Source organism: Orcinus orca, chromosome 20 (genome assembly GCF_937001465.1).
Source record: "Orcinus orca chromosome 20, mOrcOrc1.1, whole genome shotgun sequence".
In the NCBI taxonomy this organism is placed as follows: Eukaryota; Metazoa; Chordata; class Mammalia; order Artiodactyla; family Delphinidae; genus Orcinus; species Orcinus orca.
Genome location: NC_064578.1, coordinates 48,491,512 through 48,511,168, shown reverse-complemented (window position 1 = coordinate 48,511,168; position 19,657 = coordinate 48,491,512). Strand labels below are relative to the sequence as shown.

At 40.5% G+C, this 19,657-nt stretch overlaps 1 protein-coding gene across 19 annotated transcripts in view; it reads right to left on the bottom strand.

Annotated features, from left to right (window-relative positions):
• Positions 1-19,657, bottom strand: part of LOC101273534 (zinc finger protein 227) — a 99,942-nt gene that overhangs the window by 41,546 nt on the left and 38,739 nt on the right. For 4 of the 19 annotated variants that reach the window (XM_049703887.1, XM_033430795.2, XM_033430791.2 and 1 more), the window contains 3 exons: positions 18,235-18,329; positions 14,479-14,605; positions 7,343-9,729 (listed from right to left, as the gene is read on the bottom strand). The exons of 9 other annotated variants lie outside the window; for them this stretch is intronic. In XM_049703887.1, coding sequence (XP_049559844.1) covers positions 7,862-9,729; positions 14,479-14,605; positions 18,235-18,249 — 2,010 coding nt within the window. In that variant the 5' untranslated portion in view covers positions 18,250-18,329 and the 3' untranslated portion in view covers positions 7,343-7,861. Of the gene's footprint in view, positions 1-84; positions 9,730-14,478; positions 14,606-18,234; positions 18,330-19,093; positions 19,290-19,657 lie in introns of those variants that run through there. 6 more of the 19 variants (XM_033430789.2, XM_033430792.2, XM_049703885.1 and 3 more) reach the window with 4 other exon arrangements.

Genomic DNA, 19,657 nt, shown 5'->3' with positions numbered 1-19,657 from the left:
GTACGTATGTGTACCGGCTACAGTACCGCCTTTCTGCACTACACTTCCCCCGAAGTTTCGAGGGGAAAACGGACAGAGCCTTACCCCCCTGATGCGGAAGTGCCCAACTTCCCTGGTTTTCACTTTCCGGAATCCCTGAGAAGGTCTCAGGCAGTCTTGCCATTCTACTGTGTCGGCCTCAGAAGAGTGTAGATTCTGTTCATTGAAAGGCGTACAAGCTCAGTAGAATTTTGGACGTCTTCAAGAGGCTAAGCGACATAAAGGCATTACCAGCCACAGAGGCTTCCTGGTAAACCCCAAAGAGTTTCACCATTGGAATAAGGGGAGAAGGAAACTGGGCTTTCTTTGGCAGGGACTGAAGCCAAACGCCAAAACACCTCATTCCCTGAAATTGTGTAAAGGTGAACGTGTTTTGTTAGCATCTTACAACCCGTGCAGAAGCAAGTGAAAATCCTTTCTAGAGACAGACATCAACATCCTAGGTCTCAAGTTATTTCTGTAATTATAAAGTCTGTGACATTGATATTTGACCAAGTGAACTTTAAGGGGGAAAAAAAGCATTACTTGACATACGGAGGGACACTTCACAGTCATAAAAGTTTCAAGTTATCAGAAACTAATAACTTCAGCTCATACTTTATAAAAAAAAAATTGACAGAACCATGAAGAGAAACATTCAAATTCATAATTGGAACTGGAGATTTTAGCACATATATAGAGGGAAATGTTGAGCCTTAAAAGCATATATTAAAGTAGAAAGGAAGTTGAAAATTGATTCGGAAAACATCCATCTCAGGAAGTTAATAAATGAATAATAAAACTGAAGAAGGCAGACGGAAAAAAATAAGATCAGATTAATGAAATACAAAACAAAATAAAGTAGATCTCACACACACCCACAAAACAAAAATTAAACAAAAAACAAAACAAACAAAAAAACAAAAAAGATCATCCATAGTATAAACAAAGATTTTTCCAAAAATTTGTTCCAAATTCTTTCAGGAAAATATCCTCCAAGAACTATTCCTGACTTAAGCCAACATAGCACACAGGATTTCTTTCCACTACAAGTAAATTGAAATCTTGGATATAGAATGATGAAATATGGTAACATGATTAAAAGTTTTATTTATTCACCTCCTGTTCCCTATGGCACCCTCCACTCCCTTCTCTACCCCGTAAGCTACCATTCTAATTTGTTTGATGTGTTTTCTTTTGGGTGTGTTCTTGTGCAAAATGTGCACTTGTGTATATTTTCAATTTATATAAATAATATTGTGTCATAAAATTCATTCTGGTGTTTATTTCCTTCATTCAGGAGTGTATTTTTAAGATTCACCCATCCATCTAATTTGTTTTGTAGAATTCCATTTTCTGCACCCACATTTTACCTGTACTCTTCCAAATGCCATGCCAATAACAATAAAATAAACATCTTCTTACATTTCTGTTTATAGACGTATCTGAGAATTTCTTTGGAATACATACCCGAGTAAAATTATTTCATAGCAAATGTGTATACTTTAATAATATAGCCAGATTGACCTCCTGAATGGCTACACCAAGTCCAGATTACCAAGAGTTGCACGTCAGGTTTTTGTGCAACCACTTACCTTCATTTGGACGACTCATCACCCTGTTTTGCTAGTGTATTAAATGTATAGTAGTATCTTTAGTTAAATTTCTCTGATTTCTAATAAGTTTGATCTTTTTCTCAAATGCTTGGTAGCTTCATCTATGTCTACTTAAACCTTTTGCCCCATTTTCTAATGTGGATGCTATCATTTTCTTCCTCATTTCTATTACATATTCTGATTATTAATACCTTTTCAGTTTTACCAATTACAAGTATCCTTTCCTAATTGGGCACGTGTTTCTAAAATTTTTCTATTGTGTTCTTCATGGAATAGAAATCTTTAATTATAAGATATAAGATAATAAAAAAATAATTTCTTAATATCTGTGCTTCTGAAACTCCTCAGATGAAAAAATATATTTCTACCTTTTAAAAATTAACTTTCTAGACTTACCTTTCACATGTAGGTCCTTTAAATATTTTGGAGTCTATTTATGTACATTTTATTACATGGGATCCACTTTAATTTTTCTCCAAGAGAAATTCTTAAAAATAATGATATTCATGGCTTGAAGATTCAATATTACAAAGATATCAGTAATCCCCAAAATGATCTATAGGCTCAATCAAACCCCAATAAAAATATCAGCATTTTTTCCCTTGGAGACTGATGAGATGTTTATAAATATTATGTGGAAAAGCAAAGAGCTAAAAGAAGAGCTGGGACAATCTGAAAGAAGAATGAAAAGAAAGATATTAGTCACATTAAATCTTACTATAAATCTACAATATAAGATAGTCTGGTGTTTGCTCAAGGACACAGACAAGATAATAGACATCAAAATCCATGTTGAAACAGACATTATAACAACGTGTAAAAAGAAAACACTGCAAGGAGTTCCCTGGTGGTCTAGTGGTTAGGATTCAGCGCTTTCACTGTGGTGACCCTGGTTCAATCCCTGGTCGGGGAACTGAGATCCTGCAAGCCACGCAGCACGGCCAAAAGAAAAAAGAAAGAAAAGAAAATACTGCAGCAGAGAGGGAAAAGTCTTGTTAATACAGTTGATCCTTGAAGTAGGGTTCAAGGGGGTTAGGGGTGCCAACCCTCTGCTAAGTTGAAAATCCAAGTATAACTTATAGTCAGTCCTCTGTACGTACATGGTTTCTCCATAATCGGCAATTCTGCATCTGAGGATTCAACCAACCTTGGATCGTGTAGTAGTGCAGTATTGACTATTGAAAATAGTCACTTGTGCACTTGTGTAGTTTAAACCCATGTTGTCCAAGGGTCAACTATTGGTTCTCAGTCAGCTGGATATCCATATGGGAAAATATTAATCATTACAGCATAGGATACAAAAATATAAATTCCAGAAGATCTGCAGACTTAAATTTGAAATGTATACAATGACGCTTTAGGAAAGAAACGTAAGATAACAGCCTTTTTGCCTTGGAGTAGGAAGAATTTCTTAAGACCAAAAAAATCACAAACTGTGAAAGAAAAAATTGAAAAATTGGACTATTTTAAGGTTAAGAAACACTGTAAATCCAAACGCACCACTAATGGGCCAAAAGTGAGAGATATTTTAAAAACATCTATGGAATAAAAGACTCAGATGCATCCCTCATGCCCATGCATTCTTCAAGGGTCAACTGTATCTACCAAAGTTGAACATATATAACCCTTTGGTTCCACCCACAGAAATATCCCTCAAACAAGTGCACAAGGCATGTTCTAGATTGCTCACATCACCACTGTGATAGCGAAGAATGGGGAAGTACCCAATACCCACCAATAATAGGATTAATAAATAGATTTTGATATGTTTACACACTGCAATAATATCCACCAATGAAAATGAATCAAAGTTATCCACTCCCAACAATATGGATAAATGTCATGGATATACTGTTGAGCAAATGAAGCCAACACAAAATAGTACCTATTACATGACTCCATTTACATAAAGTACAAAATAGGCTAAGTGAATCTACACCATTACAAATTAGTGGCTACCATATGGAAAGGAAGGTTACTAGAAAGAGCCAAAAAGGGATGTTTCTAGGGCTTGGGGTTTGTCCTGGTCCTCCAAGAACCAGATGGCAAAGTGCTGAGAAAGACTTTAATGAACAAATATTTTATTAGGGAAAACATCGGAGAGAAAAGGGCAGGGAGCTCTGGAAGGCTGACAGAACCGAGCTCATAGTGCAAGTCTGACCCTGAGTGAAGATTTGGAAGAAAGATTTGGTAAATCATCCTAGACTGCCTTGTAATCTAAGTAAAATCCTTCAAGGCTGTCAGGGAGTCCTTGAAAAAAGGTCACTGGACAGAGGAATCCTGGTCTCCAAGAAATGGCCTGCCTTAGGATCCCTGCTGTGTTGACTAGGAGCAATCGGGGCAAGACTGGCCTCCATGCGAACGTGGTGACGGATTTAAGAGCAGCAGCTGGGACCTTTGGTCAGCTATGCTCCCTGTGGTCATAACTGTGAAATAGGAGACTCTCAACTTGGATGCTTCCTTGTGATAAGATTTGGTTGTTTATTTCTGTCAGTAATAATACTGAAGCAACGTTGCGTCCTTCTCAGTACATCGTATCCCAGAGATCTAAAATGTTGGTTTGTTCTGTTATTGATAATGTTCATCTCTTGGCTAAGGTAGTGTTCACCAAATTTATACCTACTGTATTTCCTGTTGTGATTAATACTACTTTGTGGAGAGATATTTTGGGTTTTGTAGCATCCTGTTCCTCATAAACTTTCAACCAGTAGTTTTATAATTCATTGATTATTCTTGCCAGAACCTATAATTACTACAATGGTTGTAAATAATGATTTTTACATTACATCATTCCTTCTATATATTTATGGCTTGGCATTCTATTATGAGAGCCCTTCCTTCCCTCCCTTCCTCTTTTTTATTCATATTCTGTATGATAATTATTTATTTTATGTTCAAATTGCTCAGATTTACCCAGTGTGAGTCTCTTCAAGCTGGATCTTTTTACATGTCCCACCACTCTTTCCTACTTTCTGGCACAGCAAATTTTCTCCAGGATCATTCTATACTTTCCTTGCTCCAGCCCTGAAATAGAAACGTGGATATATATGCTTATATACACCACATACACGTGTGTGTTTGTATATCCTCACACTTCCATATCTACTTCTGTAAATACCTAGCACGTGCACTCACTCCCTCTCTCTCTATAGATGGATGGACGGATGGATGGATGGATAGACAGATCTATATAAATAACTTATGGTCAGACTTCCATATGCGTGGTTCCTCTGTATCTGCAATTCTGCAACCATGGGTTCAACCAACCACAGATCATGTAGTACTGTAGTAATTACTATTTTTAAAAAAACCCTGCTGGGCTTCCCTGGTGGCGCAGTGGTTGAGAGTCCGCCTGCCGATGCAGGGGACACGGGTTCGTGTCCCGGTCCGGGAAGATCCCACATGCCGCGGAGCAGCTGGGCCCGTGAGCCATGGCCGCTGAGCCTGCGCGTACGGAGCCTGTGCTCCGCAACGGGAGAGGCCACAACAGTGAGAGGCCCGCGTACCGCAAACAAACAAAACAAAAAAAACCCTGCATATAAGTGGACCTGCCCAGTTCAAACCCATATTGTTCAAGGGTCAAGTGTAACTTGCTAAATAAAGCCCTTTATCCAACTATACTAAAAATACCACCATTGGTCTGAGTATGGAATGGCATCCAAACCTGCTTTGTCGTTACTGGTTCCACATGCTGAGGGTCCTCTGCTATTATGCTCAGTTCTCTCCTCATGCACATCTTTTCAACAAGAGAAACTTTTTTTTTTTTTAACCTCCACAATGTAGGTATATCTACTTTTGTTTCTAGCTCCAGGATTTTCCCTCTCCCTATTACGGATCTGTAGTTAAAGCACAGCATAAATAATAAAGCTTCAATTGTTGAAACGCATCAATTTTTCTGTGTACGCAAAATAATCTGAGAATTGTTTTGCTTTTGAAATTGGCTTCCAGAGTTCATACCGTAATTTTGATCTTATATGCCTTATGACAATATAGAACAATCATATTATGAGGTCTTAACTGCAAGGGATAATTAGTTAGTACTTTTTCAAACTCTATTGTAATAATTTCCTGCTTTGGCAATATTCACTATTCAATGAAAAAAATATAACATGAAGTTATAAAACGGAAAAATACCACAAAATGCTCCTTGCCTAGGAAAACCACTCTGGAATAGTATCCCTTTACACATGATCTTATGCATGTACACATACATGTGCGCACACGCACACATATACAAACACTAACAAAGATTTATGGTTGATTATACTATGAAGGCTACAATCTGTGATCTCTCAAAGCCCATATTGTGTATCTCCTGCCATTATGGTATCTGTCATAATTTTCTTTTTTTAAATAAAATTATTTATTTTTGGCTGCGTGGGGTCTTCGTTGCTGCGTGCGGGCTTTCCCTAGTTGCAGTGAGTGTGGGCTACTCCTCGTTGCGGTGCGCGGGCCTCTCATTGCAGTGGCTTCTCTTGTTGCGGAGCACAGGCTCTAAGCACATAGGCTTCAGTAGTTGTGGCACAAAGCCCCAGTAGTTGTGGTGCACGGGCTTAGTTGCTCCACAGCATGTGGGATCTTCCTGGACCAGGGCTCGAACCCCTGTCCCCTGCATTGCCAGGCGAATTCTTAGCCACTGCACCACCAGGGAAGTCCCTGTCATCATTTTAATGGCTACAGATTAATATAGGAATATATCAAAACTCAAATTCTTACAGCTGTACACTAATTTCCATTAAAAAATTCAGTGACATCATTGAGGTGGTGCTCATTTTTTGGTATTTTAATCTCATAATCAATAACTTCCAATTATATGATTTCTAGATCAAAGGGATGTACAATCTAATATATTCTGATATATACTCCTTTCCTGAAACCGTGCTTTACTGCTACCAGTAGGGAAAAGCACATAAATGTTAGTCTTGTCTCAATAATACATTTGATAATTTTATCAGATTCCTACAAGTTTTCTGGGTATTTGCCTCATGGATGTGGGGGAAGAATATGGCATGGCCCCTACCTGAGAAGTTTTGATAGAAGAAATGCTACAATAATTAGAAGGCAAACATTTCAAAGTCTGGATGAAAATGCAGAGACTTAGAAATCAGTAAGTTCAAGGTCAACTAAAAAATTTTTTTCTAGGGACAAACAATCTTTGTGACACTTTTAAAGTGTTACAGTAAACCCTGCCTTAACATTGACAGACAAAAAAATCAATTGTATACTATGCAGTTACTGTTGTTGTAAAGTTAATCATGTTTTCTCAGTCTGTACCGTCAGAAAAAAAAATCACAAGATAGTTCAATTTCTACTGAACACAGTCCTTGGAAAACTAGACGGGGCCTCAAAAAAACACCCAACTTGAGAACAGAGGCTGCAGGAGGCAAGGAGCCAGTTGCGATAAGCTAATAGCATATTAATATTGAAGATTGGGGGGCTTCCCTGGTGGTGCAGTGGTTAAGAATCTGCCTGCCAATGCAGGGGACACGGGTTTGAGCCCTGGTCCAGGAAGATCCCACATGCCGCAGAGCAACTCAGCCACATGCCACAACTACTGAAGCCTGCATGCCTAGAGCCCGTGCTCCACAACACGAGAAGCCACCGCAATGAGAAGCCACGCACCACAATGAAGAGTAGCCCCTGCTCACTGCAAATAGAGAAAGCCTGTGTGCAGCGATGAAGACCCAACGCAACCAAAAATAAATTAAAAATATATATATATTGAAGATTGGTTTTCTGCAGTGGTTTTCAGTATTTCAACAAATGGTCACGTCCTGAATTAATTTTATTTTGCAGGTTTCCTCCTCTGAATACAACTTTCATATATTATACATTTCCCCCTTTTGGTTTATTTAAAACACAAGTACTGAGCACACCTAAAAGCGCTAGTCAATGTTAAGGTTGTGTAGATTGAGCAGCCAAGTCCCTGCCCTCATGGAACGCACATTCTCATGGACATCAATTTTGACTAGCTAATCCTTACACTTTTATTAAAGACCAGACCAAACTCTTTTCCTTTCTAAGTGCTATCTCCTAAGTGACATCTGATAAATGTCAAAGTTCTGAATGCAGCCCTTACTGCACCACTCAGAAGGGATCTCTGCTGTGTGGTCTGGTGAACACTAGGATCTGTTTAGCTACTGCTTCAACACCAACTAACCTAAAATACTTTCTCTCCTATGAGACCTGACGCTTGCAAGAATTCACGTTGCACTTTTTTGAAAACATCATTTTGTAGAACTTCTTTCCTCTGACAGTTCCTTGATGTTCTTACCACTCTCGCTGCTTTCATAAAATGTATCCCCAGTATGCATTTTGTGATGACTTACAAGATTGGAGCGCCAACTGAAGCTTTTACCACACGTCTCACACTGGTAAGGTTTCTCCCCTGTATGAACTCGCCTGTGATACTGAAGCTGTGAAGACCGACTAAAGACTTTACCACACACATCACACCTGTACGGCTTCTCTCCAGTGTGGACACTCTGATGAAGCTGAAGACTTGAGGCCTGACTGAAGTGCTTCCCACACTCCCCACACTTATATGGTTTCTCTCCTGTGTGGACCCTCTGATGCATGTCGAGGTTCAGGCTCCACTTGAAGCCCTTCCCACACTCCTCACATTTGTATGGCTTTTCTCCAGTGTGGACTTTTTGATGGGCTTGAAGGTGTGAACTCCGACTGAAGCTCTTCCCACACTCTTCACATTTGAATGGTTTTTCTCCACTGTGGACTCTCTGATGGGTCAGAAGATGAGATGCCTGACTAAAAACCTTCCCACATTCCTCACAATTATATGGTTTCTCTCCAGTGTGGATTCTGCAGTGAATTTTAAGATCTGCTCTACGACTAAATCCCTTCCCACACTCTTCACATTTGTATGGTTTCTCACCAGTATGGATCAGCTGGTGGATCTGAAGTCGTGAACTCTGATTGAAGCCCTGCCCACACTCCTCACACTTGTAAGGTTTCTCTATGCTGTGGGCCTTCTGATGGATTTTAAGATATGAACTCTGACGGAAGCCTTTCCCACATACCTCACATTTATAGGGTTTCTCTCCTGTGTGGATGACCAGATGAACTTGATAATGGATTTTCATCCTGAAGTGCTTCCCACACTCACTGCATCTGTATGGTTTCTCTCCTGTGTGGACTCCCTGATGGGCTTGAAAACTTGAACTGTAAATGAAGCCCTTACCACACACTTTACAGACATACGGTTTCTCTCCCGTGTGGATTCTCCGATGGGCCTGAAATTGTGAAGGCTGAATGAAGCACTTACCGCACTCCTCACATTTATAAGGTTTCTCTCCTGTGTGGACCCTCTGATGGATATGAAGATTTGAGCTACAAGTGAAACACTTCCCACACTCATCACATTTGTATGGCTTCTCTCCAGTGTGGACCATACAATGACTGTTAAGGGCTGATCTACGGCGGAAGTTCTTACCACATATATCACATTTGAACGGTTTCTCCCCAGTGTGGATTCTCTGATGTTCCTGAAGATGTGAAGCATGAATGAAGGCCCTTCCACATTGGTCACAATTATAAGGTTTCTCTCCCATATGTAATTTACAATGAACAGTAAGTGTTGACCTACGACTGAAGCCTTTCCCACACTGCTCACATCTGAATGGCTTCTCTACAGTGTGGACTTTCTGATGAGCTTGCAGCTGTGAGCTCTGACTGAACTCCTTGCCACACTCATCACACTTATAGCGCTTCTCTCCCGAGTGAACTCTCTGATGAATGCGAAGTGCTGAGCTGTAACAGAAGCTTTTTCCACACTCACCACATGTATGAGACTTCTCTCCTGGGTGTATTTGTTGATGAAGATCAAAGTTGGAGACATCACTGAAAGATCTTGTACATTCATTACACTGATAAGGTTTCTGGCCTGTGTGAGTTTCAGAGAATCCTGCCCCAACCTGGCCAGATGAGTCACCATGTTGGTGGAATTCAGAACTTTTTATCATGGAGTCTTGACACCTGGTGAAGTCACTTGCAATGTGTTGCCAGATCTGCCAGGAGGAAAGCTCTTCATGTGGTCCTGCTTCTGAAACAGTCTCCATCTCACTTTGGATCTTTCCTTCTGCAAAGACATAAAGTTCAGAGATGTGGACAACTGAAGGCTCTGCTCAGTGCTGTCAAGATTTCACATTTAGGAGACAGTGTGAGACTTGAATGAATCCAGAGAATGTTCAGTTCGCCTCTTCCATTGTATGTCATGGGCTCTGGTTTGCGTGCCAAAGGAAACCAAGAGGTGGTCCAGCTGGCTCCTATCCACTAAGCATAACAAAACCCACTGGTGCAAATTTCCTATGTGAGGCGCAAGTTAGACATCAAAACCTTAACTTAAAAAATTGATAACTAGATTCAAATTGTTCACCTATGGCCATTTCTACTGAATTTCAAAGGCGGCCTAGAATCTTGGATAGTAAACTATATAGTTAATAAATGATGTAGATAAAAAAGTTATATAGATAACAAAATATGAATCAACTAGAACTTTAAGGAAAAGCAATAACTTTTCCATAAACAAAATTTGGAAGCAACCAAGATGTCCTTCGGTAGGTGAATGGATAAATAAATTGTGGTACCTCCACACTGTGGAATATTATTCAGTGCTAAGATGAAATGTGCTATCAAGCCAGGAAAAGAAGTGGAGGAAACGTAAATGCATATTATTAAATAAGAAGAAAGAAAGAAGCCAATCTGAAAAGCCTACATACTGTATGGTTCCAACTATTTGATGTTCTGGAAAAGGCAAAAGTATGGAGACAGTAAAAAGGTCAGTGGCTGCCAAGGGTTAGGGGGAAGGAGGGATGAATAAGCAAAGCAGAGAAGATTTTTAGGCAGTGGAAATACTCTGTATGATATTAATAATGGTGGCTACATGGCGTTATACATTTGTCCAAATCCATAAAATGTACAACACCAAGAATTAACCCTAATGTAAAGTATAGTCTCTGGATGATAACGATGTGTCAGTGTAGGCTCATCAGTTGTATCTGGTAGGACATGTCAATGATGCTAAAGCCTGTGAGTGTCGGGAGGGCAAGGGATATATGAGATATCTCTGCACCTACCTCTCAATTTTGCTGTGAGCCTAAAACTGCTCTGAAAACAAAACAAAACAAAACAGGCTTTTTTTTTTTTTTTGCTGTGGGATCTCAGTTCTCCAACCAGGGATCGAACCCAGGCCCTCAGCAGTGAAAGCACAGAGTCCTAACCCCTGGAGCGCCAGGGAATCCTCATATACAAAAAAAAAGAAGAAGAAGGAGAAGAAGAAGGAAGAAAATACTTGTGAAGAAATTTTGACAAGTTTCAAAGGAGAAATTCACTCCCCTCCCTTTAAGGTGCCTCCTCTTTGATCCAGTAGGCATATGATAAACAGCCTCTCTACAACTCTGCCTTGGGTCACTTTATTGGAAAGTTACTTTAGCGTTGAGGTGATTGGAATGCTTAGAATGACTTGCAGGTTTGGCAGCAAATATATAATCACACACCGACTAAAACACAGTGAAAGCAGAGGACAGAACTTCAGCTCCTACTGGCAGGTTTTCTCCATTAGGACAAAAAGGAAACCAAGTTGAACAGATAACATACTGTCCTAAACCTGATATTAATTCAGACCTCTAAGAAAAAAAGTAAAAAAGTGGAAGGTAATCTTTTACTCAGAGACAGATATTGAGAAAGGGAAAAGGTGAGGTCACAGTATAAACTCTGAAAGCTAATCCTAAAACGGGAGTTAAATTCTGCCAGGAAGTCTTCTCAGACAGACACCTGGGTGACTTCTCATGTCTTTTAGGCCTCTGTTCAATGTCAACCCACCACCGAGGCCTCTTTACCACCTAATGTAAAATAACCAATCCTGCCCTCACTCAGTCTACCTGTGGCAAGGTCCATCCTCCTTGAATCTGTTTATGTTCTACACAGCACTTTTCCCCACATGACTCACTAAATCATTTGTTGTTTAATATGTCTCTTTCCCACTGCAATGCATCAAAGTGGGAAGCATTTCACACTTTGTACATGGAACACATTTTTACACATTCCTACTTTATAATCACTGTCCAGAATCATGCCTGGAGTACAGTGAGTACCCTACAAATGCATGTTGAATGAATAAATGAATCTCGGTTTGACTTTTTTATGAGAGCTTAAGCCAAGTCCTACAAGGAAAACATCTTTTCCAAGTAAGTTATTTGAAATATCAAAGGGACAGAGAACTCAGTTTTGCTGGAAAGCTGAAAAGCTGTCCCAGAGACCAGGGTACACCAAGCATGCTGTTAATAAAGAAAATCAAAGGTGGCAAAAATCCCTTGGGGTGAAAAGAAAGCAAGAGGGCCCATCACTACTTCCTTCTGAATCTTTTGGACTATCTCTTTGAAAACAGAATGTGGGGGACTTCCCTGGTGGTGTAGTGGTTAAGAATCCGCCTGCCATTGCAGGGGACATGGGTTTGAGCCCTGGTCCGGGAAGATCCCACATGCCGTGGAGCAACTAAGCCCGTGCGCCACAACTACTGAGCCTGCGCTCTAGAGCCCGTGAGCTACAGATGCTGAGCCCACATGCCACAACTACTGAAGCTCACGAGCCTAGAGCCTGTGCTCCTCAACAAGAGAAGCCACGGCAATGAGAAACCTGCGCACTGCAACAAAGAGTAGCCCCCGTTCGCCGCAACTAGAGAAAGCCCACGTGCAGCAACGAAGACCCAACTCAGCCAAAAATAAATAAATAAAAGACATAAATTTGTAAAAAAAGAAATTAGCACAACACTGTAAATCAACTATACTTCAATTAAAAAAGAAAGTAATTGAAACAGAAAGTAATTGGAAAAATAAAATAAATAAAAATGAAATTAAAAAACGAATAAGAAAAAAATAAAAGTAATCGGATAGACATTCATCAAAAGACAAAAATGTTCTGCAACCTCCTTCATTCACTCTGGTTTGCACATGACTAACAGTTATCTCCATGACCCTCGGAGACACGGGGGTCTCCTGTTCCATCCATCAACACGCTCACTAAGTCAACAAATATTTACAGACACCTGCCACATACCAGGATGCTCTGGGTACTGAGGACAGAGCACTAAACAGGACAGACAAAACTCCTCACTCCTGTGGATCACACTTCAGTGCAGAGAGAGAAGTGATAAGCAAGCAAACCAAAGTCTGTGAGACCCAATAAAAGGCAGAACAAGCAGAGTACAGGGAGGATGGGATTTTAGACAGGGTGGTCAGAGGAGGCCTTTCGCGTGCTGTTAGAACGGAGCGGAGACCTGAAGGCAGTAAGGGAGGAACAGGAGGATCTGAGGTAAAAGGAAGAGAGAGAGCAAGGTGAGGGCTAAGAGGCAGAAGTCCCGGCAGTGGGCAGAGTAACTGTCCCCCAAGGAACTCACGTCCTGATTTTTGGAACCTAAGATATGTTAGGTTATGTGGCAGAGGGGAATTAAGGTTGCAGATGGGGTTGAAGTTGCTGATCAGCTGACTTTAAAAGGGAAGATGATCCTCTACTATGGGGTGGGCGTGGGGTCTCAATGCAGTCAAAAGGGCCCTTCAAAGAGGAACTGGGATGCAGAAGAAGAGCGGGAGAGGGGCGTGCAAATACACAGCAAGGGGCAGAGAGAAGCGATGTCACTGGCTGTGAAGATGGAGGCAGGCGGCCACAGGCTAAGAGATTTGGGTGACCACTAGCAGCTGGAAAGGCAGGTTCTCCCCTAGAGCCCCCAAGGAGAAACGCAATGGTGCCAACACCTTGATTTCAGCCCCGTGAGAACCACGGTACAGCTCTGACCTCTGGAAGTGTAAGATGATCAACATGCGTTGTGTTAAGCCATGAAGTTTGTGGTGATTTATTAGGGCAGCCACGGGCAATACAGCGTCCCGGGCAGGTCTGAGAACACTGCGGAGGCCGGCAGGGGTGGGAGGGATGGAGCGAGAGAGGAGGGCAGAGGAGAGGAATTGGAGAGGCAGCAGGGGCCCATGAGTGGACCCTGGAGGACTCCAGAAGCCACTTGAAGAGGTTTTAACTTTGAGAAAAATAAGCCATAAAAGGTTTGGAATAGAGGAATGGCAATCTTTCCTAAGCATCACTTTTGGCTGTGACGGGGAGAACAGACTATAGGAGGGGAAGAGTAGGAGCAGGGCAACCAGTACAAAGGCGTGTGAAAGAAGGGGTCTGGCAGTTTGGACCAGATGACAGCAAAGGATTGGAGAAAAGTAAAAACACATAGAAGAGCCTCCCCAAGGACTCTTATCTGCCTGGTTCTTAGCTGATGTCCCTTCTCTTTGGGTTGCTGCCTTCACCACCCAAAGCCTTTTTTCCTTTTCTAAGTGGAATATATCATGTTTGAAGGGGTGACACCCTGTGAACATGCAGAGTCACATACTTAAAATGAACACACTAAAGGTACAATTTACTGGAAATTTAGACTCCTGAATTAAATGTTGATCAATGAATCAAAACCAGTGTATTCAAAAAAAAACAAAAAACATGACCTATTTGAAGAAATACCAGTATTTCAAGACCCAGACACATATGCGTAATAAATATTACAGAAACCGATTTATTGCCAATGTCTGTCTTCATTAAATCTCCTCCCATCGGTTCTTACATCACTCACGCAATTGGCAAGAGTTTTTGCTGCAACATATTCCATTCTTCCCAACAAGTATTTTTCTACCTTATTTGATTTCGTTAAAAAATTGTTGGTACAAAAGTGAGGTCTCCAAATGCAGGTGACCGTTTCAAGACCCCCAAAGCCTTCAACACCTAAGGACACAAAGCCAAACCGGGGAGCTGACATTAGGTTAGAGAGGGTGCCTGTCCTCACCTACTGAGACCAGGTTCCGGAAGTTCTCCAGCATCACTTCCTGGTACAGCTTCCTCTGGGTGGAGTCCAGCAGCCCCAGCTCTTCCTCCGTGAAGGTCACAGCCACATCCTTGAAGGTCACCGCCTCCTACGACACCAAACACATGTAGCCTCAATCTTACAACCAATGGCCACTTGAAAAGGGACAGTTGGGGCTTCCCTGGTAGCACAGTGGTTAAGACTCCACGCTCCCAATGCAGGGGGCCCGGGTTCAATCCCTGGCCCGGGAACTAGATCCCACATGCATGCCATAACTAAGAGTTCGCATGCCACAACTAAGGAGCCGGTGAGCCACAGCTAAGGAGCCTGCCTGCCACAACTAAGACCCAATGCAACCAAATAAATAAATAAATATTTTAAAAACAAAAAAGAAAGACAGAAAAAGGACAGTGCTGAAAAGGTGGAGAGGATGGGAGGGAAGTGAGCCCAGATTCTGAGGGACTTCAGTCAAATCTGTAGACTTCCCAGACCTTCTCCTTTCATCCTGCCAATGTCACACACTGATTTTCCTTAGCCTCACTGAAAGTGTGGCAGTGACAACCGTCCTTGTATTTATTTTGCGCCCTCATTGGGTCTACTTACCAGTAAGCCTCCCAAAACCCTAAATATATGTCCTGGACTACATGCATTTTACTTTTTGTTGAATATTGCCAACTGTCCCGAGAAGAATTTTGCAATTTAGTCCAAACATATTTGACAGCAATGGCCTTCTTCCTCTCACACACACGAACCCTGTTGTGATAGAAAAGCTACCACTTTTCTTTATTGTCTGCCAAGCTAACAAGCTTTTGGTAACCTGTGTGGGACATCGATGTAGTTCACCCTATGTAACCTCAAGGTACAATTTTTTTTTTTTTTTTTGAGAAAAAGCTTTATGGCGAGGTCAACCAACAAGGAGACAGGAAGCAAGGCTCTCAAGTCTGTTTCCTCGCTCCAGGGTCTGGGGCAAAATTTAAGGGGTCAGGGGAATTTCAAACTTGGAAGCTGACTGGCTAGACTTGAATTAGAGTGCATATAAGCTACTCATGCTGCTAGAAGCCAGATTTTCCCATTGAAGGACTTCTTGCTTGGTAAAGGGCTCTGGCAGCAATATTTCTATTCTCTGAGTTCCACAGACTGAAGAGTCTTGGTTCCAGGATCTTCCTAGAGACATGGGTTCCCATCTTGCACACACTACATCTCTTAATTGCAGCATTCAGTGTCACGCTCTGGATCCAACATGCCTTGGCATGATTCCCAAAGGTCTGCGTGGCCCTTACCCTTACTAGCTGCGTGACTTTGGACAAGCTTGCCTATGTGCCTGAGTTTCCTCTCTGTATAATGGTCCTTACATGACAGAGTTCTTTCAAGGATTAAACAAGGGAATATCTATGGCATTTGGAAGAGTATGTGGCACAGAATAAGTGCCTGATAAACATTTGCTATTACTTTTATTATTCCTTCATATTATAACACCTATTTCATCCCATTTCGTGGCTGTGTATTATTCCAGAGAACTGATTATCTACATTTGCCTGTTCTAAATAAAGCATATTTAATTTTACATATTTTTCTCTTTATAATCCATCCTGCAAAGAACATCATTTTTATAGACCTTATTTCCCTCATTATTTAAAAATACTTGCAGGAATTCCCTGGTGGTGCAGTGGTTAAGAGTCTACCTGCCAATGCAGGGGACACAAGTTCGATCCCTGGTCCGGGAAGATCCCACATGCCACGAAGCAACTAAGCCCGTGCGCCACAACTACTGAGCCTGCGCTCTAGAGCCCGTGAGCCACAACTACTGAAGCCCGTGTGCCTAGAGCCTGTGCTCCGCAGCAAGAGAAGCCACTGCAATGAGAAGCCCGCGCACCGCAATGAAGAGTAGCCCCCACTCACCACAACTAGAGAAAGCTTGCACGCAGCAACGAAGACCCAATGTGGCCAAAAATAAATAAATAAATAATTGCAAAGGAAAATTAAAATGTCAAAATAGGCATATTTAAAATTATATTTTTAATTATATATTAAAACTATAAAATTATATAATGGCAGATTTTCTTCCCAATTTTTTTTCCTACTTCCCTAATCTTTGAAGAGAGTACAAGTACCCTGAATCTCCATATATTGGCCAAGAGCAGGTTATAAATTTTCCCACGGTTTTTGTAATCTGATTTGGAAGAACAATTTGCTTTAGTATTCCCACTTATCTGATTATAAATTAATACTAATACCTTTCCAGATGTTTATTAACCATCTGTATCTGTCCTCTTTAACATACCTGTTCATGTCCTCATTCATATTCCGCTATATTTTTTCCTTTGTCCTATGTATAAGATTCTTTATTCTGGATTTTGTCTTTTTTTGGAATCCGTTTGGTAAATACTTTTGCCCCAGGTTGCTATTTTTTCTGGTAATACCATGTAAGGTATCTTTTGCCACAGAGGAATTTAAAGATTTTATACAACGACTGTGCTAACTGCTGTCTTTGTGTGCCTGGAGCGCTGAGCATCTCAGAGTACCTGCGGCGGTACTCAGGTAGAGGAGAGATGCAGAAAGAGAAGAGATGCAACCCAAGAAAGGGGTCGGGGAGGAGCAGCGCCACCTACTGACTGTGGAAATCATCACTCAAAAGGCCCTCCAGACAACAACACTACAAGACACAGGTCTCAAATGAACTCTTTCTTTCTTCTTGTTTATCTTTCACTTAAGCAGACTGCTTAGCATTCCAGACCCTTGGTTTCCTGTGTCAATGTGAGCAGGTGTCTCATATTTCAAGTGTTTAAGAAGAAAATGAGACAAAATCTCCTCACGCAGCTGCTCTAAAGAGTAAATGCAGAAACAGAAGTCAAGTCACTGGCAAATCTAGTATCACTGGACATTTTAAGCTAAGGTTACATACTACTTTAGTCAAACTGGTTAATATATAAAAGAACAAAAAAGGACCAGTAAATAAAATATACACAAGCCATGACTCAGGCCTGGGGAAGTCAGAATCCAGCTCTTCCTGTGTGAAAACCTCCAAATATGTTTGTGCAAAGCAAGTTAGGGCTGCGCCATGCTTGTATTTGGATATTCTACCTAGAAAACAGCCAACATGACACATATCAAATGTACTCTTTCTATACTGAGCTCACGGTACAGTAAGGAGAAAAAACTGAGACTGTTTTCAGAACTGATTTTGGGGGGGGGAAGTTTTAATGTAGGAAAGCTGTCACTGCAGGGTTGCTTAGAACAGTCAAATTCCTAAACCATCTAAATGGCTACAAGTGGGAAGCAGTTATAAATAAAAGGGTACCAAAAAAAATAAAATAAAAACGCACATCAATTCAATGACAAATATGTTGTATCCATTAAAAAAATGAACGTTATCTAGTATTAAAGGAAAGAAGTTACAATTTAAAATTAAATGTACATCATAAATACAAAAGAGTTATGAATGCACATGAGAAAAAGAGTAAGAGAAAATAAAAACAGTTTGTTTGTCAGGGGGGAAGTAGTGAAGTGAGAGAGTTGTTCATTTCTAGTCATTTTTCTACTCTATAAAATAAATAATAATAACACAAAATGAACAATAAAAACAAATGCAATGAACACTCAAAAGGGACAACTTAAGAGCTGGGAGGAGAACAGGCCCTCCCATGTCTCTTGTTCTGCTTGAGTCATCCCAAGACAAACGTGCAACAGTCTGAGTAATGAGATGGAACTTTAAAAGTGAGAAAGGCGGGCCCTACTCACCTTGAACATGGTCATGTTTCCTCCTGTGTCTGGGGATGGGCACAGTCCTGAGTTACACAGATCCTGGGAGGTCAGAATTGCACCTGGCAGAGTGTCTGGGAAGGCAGAAAAAAGACATGAAAGAGTGACCTGGGTCGCCGCTCACCCATGCAGATGCTTCTTGTGAATGAGCATATGAATGTTCACAGCAGCATTATTCATAATAACCTAAATTTGGAAACACCCAAAATATTGGCCTATGCATGAAAGAACAGACAAATTGTGGCATATCCATACAATGGAATATTATGCACCAATGAAAAGGAATGAAGTCCTGATTATGCTACAACATGGATGAACCCTTGCAAATGTGTGGGAAAGCAAAAGAAGACTGACACAAAAGTCTACATATTGTATGATTCCATTTATATGAAATGTCCAGAATAGGCAAATCTATGGAGACAGAAAGTAGGTTAGTGGTAGCCTGGGTATCTGGGGAGAGAATGGGTGTTAACTAAGGAATCCAACTGGGGAAATGAAAATGTTCCAAATTATTATGGCAATGGTTGCACCACTCAGCAAAGTTACTAAAAAATCATTGATTTGTACATCTCAAGTGGGTGAATTCTATGATATGTACAATATACCTCAAGCTGGTAAAAATAAATGTTTATTAATCTACATGTCATTAGAATACTAATTTATGTATCCTGAGTCCATACTAATATTTATATTTAAATGAATAAATAAATAAGTGGGAGAGAAGAAGCTTCTCTTTATAGTAGAATGCCCACTAATAAATGTATCTACCCATAATAAAACTTTATTAATTCCAAAAAACAAGAGTAACTTTACAATGGAGAAATCTGACAGACATTACCTTAGCCTAGTAAACAAAGTTGAGTTTACCAATATAGGGACAAACTGATATCCTTTGGCTCCTGCTATGTTGCAGTGACGAGGACACTTCACCACTTCTGTGGAATCCCTGCCAACAATGCGTAATCTGAAGCTAAACATGGAATATATCAGATGAACCTCAAATGGTCCTCCAAAATAACTTGCCTCTATACTCCCTAAAAGCATCAAGAACAAAAAAGACAAAGGCTGTGGAATCATTCCATGTCAAAGAAGAACATTATGAAAAGTATGAAAAAAATTTTGTAAAATGTTTATAAACAAATATACACCTTAAGGCAAGGCATAAAATTGGAATTTTTTTTTAATGATCAAGTGCATGAGCTTTATTATTGCTTTTTAAATTGAGGTATAATTGGGTTATAATATTAATTTCAGGTGTACGACATAATCATTCTAGTTTTGTATATGTTGTGAAATAATTACCACAATAAATCTAGTCAACATACATCACCATACATAATTACAAATTTATGTATTGTGTGTGATGAGAAATTTTAGGATCTACTCTTCTAGAAACTTTCAA